The following is a 13,644-nucleotide window of genomic DNA, read 5'->3' as shown; positions in this document are numbered from 1 at the left end:
CAGCAAAAATTACCTTCCATTCTGGGTCATCGACTGGATTAAAAAGCCTCCAAAGTCTTTCATATGTACAATGAAAAGGCCAAATTTACATAATTCCTTCTGAGTTCTATCTTAAAGGAGAAAAAAAAAGGCTACAAAAGAGAAAATCTGAGCAGCTGTTCTACAATTGATGCTTTCATCTGTCTGGCTTAAATTGGACAAGGTGTCATTTGGAGCTACCATCTAGACACATCCCTGAAAGTACACAGGAAAAAAAAAAAAAAAGAAAATTGTACAGTGCTGATGCAGGAAGAGCTTCTCTAAATATTGTCTCCTCAGTCAGCCACCTTATCCTTACTCTGTAGTTACTTAATTGTGGATCTCAAACTTGGATAAGAAAAACTGTTGAGAAAGAAGGGTGTTAAACAGAGTGAAAGATATTGTATACAACTCTCAGTGGAAGTTCAGCTAGCGGCATGAACTGTCATTACCACCCAAGCACAACCCAGAGAAAGAGGCATCAAATCATGCTTGCACAGGTCAAGAGATAGGGATACTAAACCTTTGGAGTAAATTTCAGTGCTTACTTTACATGAAGACAAGCTGTAATGCGACTTTAAATTTGAAACAAAAGGTAAGCAAGGACCACCTATAATCCCTTCATAGAGAAACCTAGGTGCATGAAGGTTTTTCATGTCTATAGTCATATCTTTTTACTCCAATGACTCCCATTCCTTTTGTGTATTGTCCTTTTTGCCCTTGAATTCAGAAATGCAACACGTAAAAATGTGAGAAACCTCCACAGTCACTGGCACACTAGAGAAGAGACATGCAACTGTTACCACCCCTGTAAATCACAGGCCGGTGTTTGTAACATTGGATAAGTGAGGAATCAATCCTTTTCACACTGTTTGTGCCCTTTGCCTCCCTCCCAAATAGAAAAGCTTTCTACCTGTCCTGAAACAGACGTGTAGCCAGCATGTAGTTCATTGATGTTTTGTGCTCTAAAAAGGATCTAGAAAAACAAAACACAAGATTTATCAAGATAGAGCTCAGCACAATGATAGGCAGCATAATACAGAAATAAATGAGCTATAAAAAACATCCCAGAAGTGGATTGAGACAATATGCTGTACCATAACAGAAAAGAGAAAAGGGGGAGAGCTATCACTTCTCAGCTGAAGTTCCCAGTGAGGTAAGAGACACAGAGAAACATTACAGACTGGAAAAAAAAATTAGACAAGCATAACACGGTATCACTCACAGGAGGAGTCCTATATTGTCTTTATGGCCTAATGGCAGAGTGCACAGTATGTACACCTCTAGGATGTAAAAGCAGATAGCAGGAATGGATCATTTGAAGTGAAGACATTTTTATTCTGACAAAAAAGCAACATCAGAAACAATGCTTGATAGCCTTCCATGAGGTGCAGTTAGGCAAAGCAGCAGCAGTTAAAAACAAGGGATCAGTAAAAAGCATCATCAACACTAAAATAAACTCTACCAAAACCCTCAGTATGTGTCTTTCTGATTGCTAAGCTGGTTGATATACATATACCTAACAGAATATCCCTCAACACAGAGCATCAGTGCAACACTGAGCTATCCTATTGGATTCTTATTCTTACCCATAAAGGTCCCATGTTAATGGGGTAGGGAATATCCGGATGAAGCCTCCTCTCCGTTCATTCTCCTCTCTCACTCGACGAAGAACTTTTATCTTGGAATAAAAAGGGAGGGGGGAAAAAAAAAAGCCAGAAAAATAGAGACAATGAAAAATGAATCCTAGAAAAATCTCTGCATTTCAGAGGACAAGGCTATTACTGCAGTCCTGGGAGTGAGCTGGGTACATATGATATCCTTAAGCAATTTTATCTGGCATTTAAATTCTGAAGGAGTCTGTCACTGCTTGGAGCACATATGTATGCCTGGCATGACTGAGGGCAAGGGCAGTACCAGCAGTAAAACTCAGCAGTTCTGTTTCAAAAATTATACTTCTTCTGTCACGTTTTTCATCTATATGCACTTGCTCTTTGCTGAGCAAATAACTCCACATATTGCATGAAAGCCAAGGTAAATAAAATATATTTAATAGCCTACTTACCTCCTCCATGGAGAGACCTAGCACAGAGCTGCCTTGCCTTCCTGTTGCTTTTTCCCTGCCTGAGGGCATCGGGTTTTTAATTTCAGCATCACTGGCAGACAGAGGACGGGTACGCTGTAGAGACAGTGTGAATCCAGACTTTTCCCTTTTCCTCTCTCTACTTACTTTTAAAAAAAAAAGCTTACACTCAAATTCCAGGACCCCATTCCCAGCAGAATGGGGACTCTGGAGTGTAGACTCCAGAGTACTACAGCCAGAATTCACAATTCCACACTCCAGCTGTTGAAGAGTCCACACCCCAGCAGGCACTAAGTGTGAGTATTCACATTCCTAGTTTTTAGCACAGCAGGACTCACAATTCAGGCATCAATGCCAGTATTTACACTTCTGGCCCCTTACAGAAAAACATGAGACATACCCAAAAGCACCAAAGCCAGGATTTCATACAGAAAAATCCTCACCCATGGGGCACTAGAGCCAGCATTCACACTCACAGGCCCCAAATACACTTTGATTCACACCTCAGTGGTACCAGAACCACGATTCTCTGTTCCAGTTGTGTTGCTACACTAGAAAACAGAACTGTAATTCACTGCTGAGATAAAGCTGCAGGAAAAAAAGTGAAGAATTCAGTTCACCACCTGTTATTCTTTTGTTACTATACTGCTGGATCTCAACTTGCTACTTCTCACACTTAACGGGCAGATCTTGTATATGTATGTAGATACATCATGCAAATTTGCATACATATGCAAATTTAAAAAATAAATAATTTGCAGACAGTCTCTCCAAGCTCATTCTTAACCTGATGGGCAGTTCTGATCAATTCTAACAAAGGACAGGAATTCAAAGTATCTTCAAATTAGCAGGATTATAAAATCTTAAAATCTTAGCAAGACTGAAATCTTTGAACATGTTCTCAACTACGTTTTAGCTGGTCTTAGGCCCAGTTCAGATAAACTACCTCTGTAAAAATAGCATTAAAAGAGTCTAGCTGAGAAGGTCTCATGCCTTTATACAAAATTCAAATTTTCTTTTAGCACTATACTGACCAAAGAATGCACAGAGAGCCTTATTAATCTAGAAAGAACAGAAAAACATGACAAACCTTAAACTGGATAAGCCCAGGGGAATATCCCATACAGCTCAGACACAAATAAAACTCATGGCAAGATCAGGCTGTATCTTTATTTGTAAGGACTATTGGAATTTAATTCCATTCTCTCTGTTTCATTAGAAATTGCAAGTGGCTATTCAGAATCTGCAGATGAAGCAATTGCAAAAGCAACAGGTGTTGCACTAGAATGGGTTACACTGCAGTGATTGGCACAAAAAGATCCAAAGAGAAAACAGACATAGCAGGTGCCAGCTGAAACATTTTGTTAAGCCTAATGAAAATTGATTAAATAAAACAACAGAAAATGAGACAATCTGGATGAGAAAGTAGGAGACACAAGCATGTGCAGAAGAAATAAAAATGTCAGTAGTCAAACAGGTTTGCTTGATGCTGTAGATGGCATTAAGTTGAAAAGCTTTTAGTCTTTCTTCCTAGGCTTTCCTCCATTTCAAAAGCACAGCTCAACAACTTTGCTTAATAACTTCCTCTAAAATCTCCTGCTAGGTAACTTCCTCTTAAAAACCATTTCCTGACACTACCATAACAATCATCATGTGCGAACTGCTGCTCAAAGAGAATATTACAGGAAATGTTTCATCCTATCAGATTATTTCCCTTACTAAGGAAATACTTCAATGAAGTCATCTCCATTGTCTCAATACAATGGAGATTATTTCACTGATTACAAACAGAAAATGTATGCCTATGTATTGGCAGCTCAGGCTCCTACAACTAGTGAAGCTCTGGCTCCTACCTGAGAACAAACTACACTACTGTCAAAATGCTAGAGCAAAACTCTAACTTTACTGAACTTCCTGCACAAACACTTTTTTCAGTGTTTCACTGCAGAATTCTCTCTGGCTGTAGCACAGAAATGTCTCCAACTTCACAAAGATCTTGTTTCCCCTGTGGCCCAGCTTATCTTTAAAAGTATAGATAAATCCAACCACTTTGTTTTATCTCCAAATTCTGCAAGCAACTCTGGTTCCCACATCATGATTCTAATTATACTAAGCACTGACAGCAGTTGGCACAAAGATCCTTTCTATTCTCTATGAAACCTCATTATTCAATAAGACTCTTTTCTCTTAGCCTCAGCTAAACTTACACAAAATGGCATAAATGGCAGCGCATAGAATGAAATAGGTTCTCAAGATGATTCCATCTGTCCTACCTTCCTTCCCGCTGGGAAACCTCAAAAAAAATGAGAATCATCGCTATTAGGTTCGTACATGAAGCCCAGCAGCAAAATAATGCCTACTGTGTCCCCACACAGCCAGGTGCTTAGAATTGTAAACTAACATTGATTTGTCCATATGGCTTGCAAGGAGGGTGCCAAATATGACATTTAGAAAGGCAGATCAGTCTGACTTATGCTAACAATAGTTCTACATTTTTCCATTATCTTTAATAAATCCTTCTTATCTCTGTATCTATTTTGACCCAGTTCACTCTCAAATTTTTGCAGTTTCCTTCTGATGACTGTCTCACATAAAATAATTACTTCTTTTATGGGGCCACCTGAATTTTGTCAATAGAGATTCACTTGTGCTATCCTTTTCATTCAGACTTATTCCATCCCCTGCAGTACACAAGACAAAAATTCCTCCTCCTCCTCCCTTTTGGTGTGACACTATTTGCTACTGCTTTCACCACCTCTTCCTTTGTTTTTGCACCTTCCTTTTCAGTAGCCTACCAAATCCAGAACACTGTGCTGCCACTGTCTTCATCATTTGATGACCAGAGTGACAACTTTATCTTTAAACATCTATATCCAATTTCTTTAAAATGCAGTTCAGAAATACTTGTAGGCTTAAAAACTTGGACGGATTTGACCCAGCTGACCTTGACTGAGCACACCTCACCTACTCTTTTTTCAAGCTGCTAGAACTGATGTAAATGTTTTTCTAACCTTTGCTCTTGCCACATGGAAACGTATGCCAGTACCTATCCATCTCTTCTTTTCTTGTTGTCTTCCCCCCCCACCAGGCTACTTAGCTGCAAAATATATTTTGGGACCAATTGCGCCAAAAGTATTGTGCAAGGTAACATTTGAAATTGTGTCCCTTATATTGGTGAAGGGAGCTGAAGGGTACTTACCAACCTGGTGTTTGCTGTTTGCGACTGCGCAGACACAGGACGCTGCAAGACACACAAAGAGAATAAAAACCTTGTGTTTTCCAAGACACTATCATCCCTGCCTGAGTTAAAGAGGAGTGGTGAGTACCCTAAAGCAAATGGGTATAACTGAAGTCCAGAGATATAGCTAACAGCTTCTATCATCTCAGTTCAGATCTTCCTCATATCCTCCACAAATGTATTCTGTCCCCATTCCAAATGCAGCACTAATCCTAACCTCAGATGTGTGCAGCTGTGCAGAATGCATCTGGACATACACATAATTTTCAAAAGCACACAGAAAAGAGGTCTGTAGAATGGATGAATGAACTCAACTCTCATGACCAAAACTTGTATTTTTGTAAGATAAGACTTACCCAGAGGAAAATATTTAATAGCTATGTATTAAGGAGAAACAGATGCTGTCAAGTAGAATTGTTCACAGAAGAGAGGGGGTTAAAAAAAAAAAAATAGTAAAAATCCTGAAATTCCAGAAGCCATTTAATTTAAATATCTCACAATATTCCAGTTCTTGTGGAGAAACAAGATGCTATTTAACATTCCAAAACAGGTGTAGAAACATCAGCAGAATGTCAAAAAGTACCCTGTATTACTTATCTGGCATCAGGCCTACAAGCAAGACCATTTTAATGACAAGGGTAGGTTCAAAAGAAAACTATTATTATAGGAGCTTAGATTTTTCTTGCCTTCGGTGGTATTCAGGCTGCCTTCCTCCTCTCCAATGCCCAAGAGGAGCAAATGGTGTAAGAAAGGATTCTCAAGAGACTTATCTATCATTTCTAGCTGTACTACTGCCAAGTTCTTCTCTACAGTTGGTCTATACAAAACAGGTTGAGGTCCCTTTATTGATTATGATTAATTGAAAGAGATCCAACCCAAATCAACAATAAGCTGATTTTTCCTTTCAAAGGAAGCAACTAAATTGTTCATTTCCCTAGAGGGAGAAATGCTCAGAGAGTCAAACCAAAGCAATTGCACAAGGAACTTGCAGTCCAGTCTGGTGAAACTCAGAAAACTGAAGTTGCCATAACTATCTCATGACCAAGAACGCTGGTATCAGCATTTCTTTCCCAAGGAGCAACTTTTACAATTATTAAAAATGGCCTACATGAACAATCAAAACTTAAGACATCATGAAGGAGCTAAGAAGAACAAAAGAGGTTCGAAGTACCCTTTGAAACTGAGAATAGGCACGGAAGTATCGAAGATCCAAAAATCTGAGATAAAATGCATTCAGCAAAGAGCAGGCCAAAACATTCTTGAACCATGGAAAGATCTATACACCTATTTAGCCATGGGATTTCCATTTAGGTACTTAAGAAATACGTGCTATAAAACTTTATCACTGGATTAGAAGCCTGTTCCTGGTAAACATAGGTAAGGGGGACACCTGGCCCAAAAGATAAATTAATCCCATCTCATAACCACTGCTCTGTCATATGAATCTTTGCACATTTCAACTGGCCAGGCCTTACACCTATTTGTGGTTTTGTAAGCAAAATAAATCTATAAACTTAAAGCCTCCTTAAAATTCAATGCTTCCCAACAGCTCAATTTTCTGAGACTGTCTTGAATAATTTTTTTTCAGATAAAAGACGTCAAATCACCAGCATCTGATCACATTACACTAAGAGAGAAGGTTACTTTTTTCTGGAATGGTTCCTAATTTATCTGACATACCTTTTGTCTGCCACAAAGAGCACCTTCATGGTCAGAGAGATCTGTATGAACCCCTATCTATTAAATTGGCCTTAGAAGCTTTGGACTCAGCCACACATCCTATAGATACTCAAATCTCACCTTACCAGCTACTCACCTCTGTCCCAGTGACTCAAGACTCCAAGTTTTACAAGAAGCAAAATGTTGCAATTTCTCGGAGTTTTCCCTATACCAAAATGGACAGTGTATTGGTACTCTGTCACTGAACAAAAATGACTTTTCATTTCCCATCTGAACTTAAGCTACACAGCCATGTGCATGTCCCTCACAGGAGCATATGCATCAGCTGCAGAGAGTGGCAGTATACATAGTTTGCCTATTTGCCTGAGAAGAAATGCATTTTAAAGTCCAAATGGCATAGGGGATCTCCCTGCCTTTTGTGAGTGCTTCACTTCCACAGATATTTATGGAATCCATCTCATAGCCAAAAAGAGATAGAGAAAAACTGCCCTTCAGCATTACAGTACTAAGAAAGCACCATCTCAGCAGAAAAGGTAATGGACAGTCACAGCAAGCCACATCAGGCGTCAGTCCAAGGATCCATGGGAAAGGAAGTGAGAGATTCCAGGAGTGAATGGGAAAGAAGCCTTAAATTTTACATGAAAAAGTTATTTCTGCCTAGAAGGAGGTCTTGGAGACATTCATTAAGCTCTAGGGTTCTGGAAGCTTGTTGCCCACAACAAAACGAAGGTGGCTGAACAGCCCATAGCTCAGGCGCATCCCCCTAAGTCTCTTCTGTAGTTATGCTAGAAATCCAGATAACCTCACTCACTGGCTCTCTCACCTGTAAGCTAAATTCAATGAGGATGACTTTTCTGCTATCCTCCTCAGCTCTGGCTTGTTGAAGTCACTTACCTGCAGCTTCTGGTATGGATTTCTCCTGACAGATTCAGATGAATGATAAATCGCCCGGCTTGACCGCTGGCCTGGATCCTGGCACACGAAGCCTATGGACATCAGGAGCCACATGAGAACTTTAAGATAGACAAACCCTGAAATATAAACCTAACATTCCTGTTAATGATCTCAGTCTATACATGACCTTCCTGTCCAAGGACCAAAAAGGATGCTTTTCTTTTTTATATCTTGCTTTGTTTAATCCCAAACTGTACATTGCATCACATTCTTTGAATAAAACTGGAACTTGCTTCAAAACCAAGTACTTAAATCAGTAACATGAGTTACTGAATAGCAGTATAGAGATAGGCTCCATTTCTTAAATAGCTGAACAGGCTACCTGATGATAATTCTGCCTCTTTTAGTATTAGAGGTAAGTTGCATCAAGTAACTGAACCAAGATGTACTAGGGATGCCTAAAAGGTGTTGTGCACTAGAAAGTCATGCAGCTTTCACAAACATGACTCCACTTTTAACATAGCCTAACCAGAACCCACACATTCAATCTAAAAAATGCATGAATACTGATTATGAGGGCTAAACAGAAGTCACCTGCTAAAAAGAGTAGAGTCTTCAAATACCAAACTAGGGACTTTTAATACCACCTAAGCATCACAAACAGACAGATTCTGAAGCTGAAATGTCCACATATAACTTCCCAGTGCTAAATACAGTTGCTCTCCTTAACTAGAGTTCTCCTCTATTATACTCACGTAATAATATGTAGCCCATAAACCTACCTTTTATTGGTTTTAAATGAGGGAAAGATTGAAGGAGCTTTTTGTTATACTCACCTACAAGAGTGAACATATCTGACAGCATGCTAGCTTTGATCTTCAGGTCCAAAGGAGCATCACTATCCCCACATGCAACAGAGGACAAGAGGAATTATTTGTCTGGCATTAAATGAGAGGAACGCATCAATATCCAAGATATCTTCCAATATAGTTTCTTTGTAATGGTCCTTAACAGACATAATCAACATGGGAGCAAAACTAGGTGATTTTCACACACATAGGTAAACACGAAACAGCAACAGATTAATCTGTTTCTGTTTATCCTTTTTCACAGCTTTAGTTTTCAAATGCAGCAACGTACAGCCTTGTTTTAGCTCTGCTTGGCTAGAAACATTTTCTTTGAATGTATCTATGCTACATTTCATGGAGTAGATAGAGGTTGCTGTCATAGAATTCTTAAAAACCACAATTACCTATGCCTCTTCCACATAAAATCATAAAATCAGATGGGTTTGTTCTAATGGATGGGAACAAATTATTAAGGAAGGTGATAGATATGAAGAGATCAGACAGTGGGGACAGATGGGAAGCATCTGTAATTTTATCCAGTAGAAAAAAAAATCAAAAAAAAAAATCAATGAATACAGTTCGGATCAGCGTGTATCAACTCAGTGTGTATGTATATGAGCACAAACCACCAAACTGGGAAATTAAATGTTGTGGAAACATTCTAGTTGCACCTGAAAATCAAATGGGTACTGTGGAAGCCTGAAAATCAAATGAAAATCACCTGAAAAGCACCTGAAAATCAAATGGGTACTGTGGTTATGAACAGTGTGTGAAAAAAATTATATGCAGGATAAAGGAGGGGGGGGGGGGGGGGGATCAAGAGGAAGGTCAGATATGGCTATTCCAGGAACATATAGCTTAAAGCTTATTTATACCATCATAACTGAAATATTACTCACAGTACTACAAAAGTGTATTGTGCATCTGTGCTCCTGTAATGTTAAACAGTAGTCCAGAAAACACACGTAGTTGGAGATCTACAAAAATAAACCCTCAAGTTTCATTAGATTATGAGGGTCAGCGTAAGGGCCAAGACAACACTCACTCTTTAGATTTTAGCTAAAGAGAGTACTAGACCAAAAATATGAGCCCAAGCATACATCTACATACTCAAGTCAAGCATAATGCCTGAACTCTGCTTGGACTCCAAAATCTTAAAGTTTCTACTCAGCCAAGCAGATTGAAACCCCACACAATAGTCTGGAGAGTTTCAAAGTTTGTCTGTGATGGGAGATTATGAAGTGTTAACAATGATGACGGACTGTGGAGGAGAAATAATTAAAAAGAAAATTGAATCCCAACCGGGTTCTTTCAAAACCTATTGCTGCAATAAGTTTGTTTATGCAAAGGGAAAAGCAAAAGACTATCCTCTCTGTCAACTCTTAGCAATGGAACAAATACTCTGCAGGCATCATGAAATCATGCCCTCCTAGGACCACAAGTTTCAAGGACAACCATCTCTAGCAACAGTCCCAGCCCCATATTAAACTGGGAGTCACTTACCAGGCCAATGATGGGGATAGGTTCACTTCCAACAGCCAGGGCTTGAGAGTGTCATCAATAAGGACATCAAAACCATACAGCTCTGAAAACACAGCGGACACTGTACATTTACCTTACTGCACCTTTAAACATTCAGGTAAGGTCCAACATTAGTCTCCATCAGGTCACTTCTATCTATATCATTTATGTTAAATCCAGTGAACTCTAGGGCTAAAAAAATAACAACATTCCACAAGTGGGAAATGTCACTTCCTCAGAATCAAGATTAAGTATGTACTGTTTGTGGGGGAAAAAGGGAAGCAGAAAATGAGTCTTAGGAAAGTATTATGTAGAAAAATAAACTCTTAATAAAGTCCACAAACTGCAGTTCATGCAGAACTCTACTACTTGTTTTTACATAGAATTGACACAAGCACAGCAGGTCCAATCTACTTCTTCCATTGGATCCTGGAAACAACAGAACTTCATTCTCCTTTTCACTTTTTAATTCTTATATTCATTGTTCCAGGCAGCTATAGAAAATCTTGCTTCTTTCAAGCATCAGCTTCTTTTCAATTATTCCTGTATGTTCTTCTGCAATATCCCCACAGGAGTACAAGAGTCTTCTCGGCAACTCCATCTACATGGACAACCTCCCATAACTCTTCATCTTATTGACAGCTTGCCACTTTGCAGCAAACCACTATAGAAATATTTTTTTCTTAGTTTCTAAAACATTCACAACATATTACATCTGCTAGATGTGTTCTGCTCTACACAGGTCAGATTGAAGCCAGCTTCCCATTCCAAGATTGATTTTACTATTTCACTCTATACACACATTCTCTCTAGTTTGGAAAGAGTTGCAAGAAGGATGCTACACAAAGACGACTGTAAATCAGAAGTTGGCGTTAATGCAATTCCCTCTTCCAGCACTAAGAAATACAGTTAATGATCATCAGGGCAACTTAGGCACATTTTTTCAAAACACTGCAGAACAGGGTATTGGCAGAGAAGAAGGATTTCCATGGAATTAACCAGTTCCCTAGTGTCTGGAGTTAAAGCAGGAGAATTTCTTTGCCATGCTGCTTCCTTTGAATTCTGGCCTTGGCCTTTTGTCACCTGCCTGACATTGATGCTGGCTCAAGGGAGCTGGACTGCTTGACAAGATCTTCCTATGCAGACAGCTGTGCAAGAGCTCATGTAGCTTATAATGTGAAGTTAATGAGCTGTGGGGGGGACTTGGAAGGGGAGGAAATGGCAGCCAAGTATTGCCTGCTCACTTTTCTAGACTGTGTAGCCAGACACTGAGTGGGAAGCAAAACAGCAGAGAGTTAAGGAGGTGGTTCACTCCAAAGAAATGAGGCTGAATCTACATTTGGCTCTCTTGCTCCCCAGACGGGAAAGGCTGCAGTAGAGGGAAAAGGAGGAGGTGGGGATTATAAGTGTAAACATTAGCAAAGCATTTTGACCAGGAGAAACTTCTGATTATTTTAATACATTATTTCAAAATACAACCTCAGGTTTGGTGAAGACCTGCGACCCTTAATGGCATAGCAAACTCCAGTGGACAGGCAGCTCATGCCTGAGGCAGAGAAGCAATGAGTGGGCCTGTGGCAGCTGCTGGTCTGTGACCTCCCAACCCCAGTCAGGAAGCAGAGCATTTTGTTTTGACTAACTGCTGCTTCTTTTGCTGCTGGCCATTCCCTCCCTCTGCCCCTCAAAGGACCTTTGCTAGTATTTTGGCTCCTCTGACTTTGTCCTCCTCTCGCACACTTTTCTCCCTTCCAAACCACGTGCTCTTTAACCCTCCCTCTTTCCAACCCAGTTACTCTCTTACTCTGTCCACTTTTACGAATATGCATGGGAAATCTCTTGACCTTAGCTAGCCCTGACCATGCTGCTGGTGCTTTACACTCTTTTCCTTGTGTCTGCCTTGTTTATTAGGACAGTAAGCTCTTTGGGGTATCCCTGTTGACTCAATTCCATTGTTAAACACAGACATCCAATACCATCTGCAATGCCTTAGGGCCTCCTAGGAAGACTCCACTGCTGCTCCATAATGCCCCAAGTCTCATGTATTCTAGGTCATATCTACAGCCCCTAGATAGATACCACTACCACCTCAGGGCATCAGGAGTTATGCAATATGCATGTTCTGGCAACAGAATCAAGCCTCACAGGTTCCCACATAGGGCTCAGCACAAAGGGGTTCTCAAGTCTGCCTGGGATACTAGGGCACAAACAGAAGATAAATTACCTGTGGTTTCAACTATCCTAGAAAAGTCTCGTTGGCCCTCTTCCACATTTGGAAAATGCACTATCTAGATTAAACAACGAAGAAGTATCTTTTCTACTGTGAAACTCCCTATAATTTGTAAAAATAAATACAAAGGCAGCACAAAGATGTAGAGTGACATGAGCATATATCCTCTGGATTACCAACTTCAGCAAGACTGCCGTTTCCCTCTGTAGAGAGAGTAAAGAAAACAGAATGACTGAAAGAGAAACACATGCCTTGGGCTGCGGCAATGGTAGGTTTCTGACAACCCACCTTGCACCACTATTGTTATTAAGGAAAGAATAGAAGAAACTAAGATATCAAGTTTCCACAGTGCCTTCCCTTGCTCCCCTCCTCTTACTACTACAATGCACAATAACATGCTTCACCCTTGCAGTTTGCTAAAGAGATTGGAATTATATCAGGAGGTACCAGCTGTTGCCAAGACTCAGCAGGAACAGCCTGCCTCCCCCCTCCAACCCCCATAGAGAAGTCACTGCTGACCGAGCTTCCCAATCCCCTCAAGAGAAAGGCTAGCTTCAGACTAAAGTCTAACAGCAACAGTTCAGCCAAATATTTTTTTGCCAATGTCATTATTTAAGACTAAGAGAAAGGCTAGAGACATGGCCTCAAGCTTTTTGGTTCTGGTAAACTACCATGTATTCCAAGTTTGGCTTATAATCCTGTCAAAGACTGCACTGGCACTCCCTTTTAGAAAATATCCACAAAGAATTTGCTGTTCTCTGTAAGTCTAGAAACTAAGTCACAAGTGATAGCCTGGTAGTGCAAACAATGTTTTCATGATTTTGCATAGAATGAATAAGCTCAATTCCTAGAGGGTCGCTGTAATTCTAGTCTTTGTTTTCAGCTTGTTCACTGGGGAACAAGAAGCAGCTTTACTACAAAGTCCATATTCTGCAACTGAATGGAGGCAACTTGAGGTTATGAGGGACACATATACACTGAAAAAAGCTGCATAGTATACAACTCTTCTGCTTTTGCACTAAAAACAGATCATCTCATTTTAAGCAGGAGCATATTTACAGACATTCCTAATGCAAGGAACTACACCTGTGCCACTGAAATTCAAGTCTCCCCTTTTTCCTTCCTACTCTTTCTG

At 40.0% G+C, this 13,644-nt stretch overlaps 1 protein-coding gene across 7 annotated transcripts in view; it reads right to left on the bottom strand.

Moving 5' to 3' along the window:
* The window catches only part of TTLL5 (tubulin tyrosine ligase like 5), a 144,142-nt gene that overhangs the window by 92,713 nt on the left and 37,785 nt on the right, over positions 1-13,644 (bottom strand). For all 7 annotated transcript variants that reach the window (XM_072865306.1, XM_072865307.1, XM_072865304.1 and 4 more), the window contains exons 13-19: positions 10,265-10,346; positions 8,750-8,811; positions 7,914-8,005; positions 5,301-5,342; positions 2,084-2,197; positions 1,608-1,699; positions 932-994 (exon numbers count right to left, since the gene is read on the bottom strand). In XM_072865306.1, the coding sequence (XP_072721407.1) occupies positions 932-994; positions 1,608-1,699; positions 2,084-2,197; positions 5,301-5,342; positions 7,914-8,005; positions 8,750-8,811; positions 10,265-10,346 (547 nt within the window). The remainder of the gene's footprint in view (positions 1-931; positions 995-1,607; positions 1,700-2,083; positions 2,198-5,300; positions 5,343-7,913; positions 8,006-8,749; positions 8,812-10,264; positions 10,347-13,644) is intronic.

This window comes from Ciconia boyciana, chromosome 6, assembly GCF_034638445.1.
Source record: "Ciconia boyciana chromosome 6, ASM3463844v1, whole genome shotgun sequence".
Classification (NCBI taxonomy): domain Eukaryota; kingdom Metazoa; phylum Chordata; class Aves; order Ciconiiformes; family Ciconiidae; genus Ciconia; species Ciconia boyciana.
The sequence above is the reverse complement of the archived record's forward strand: the minus strand, read 5'-3'. Positions and strand labels throughout refer to the sequence as shown.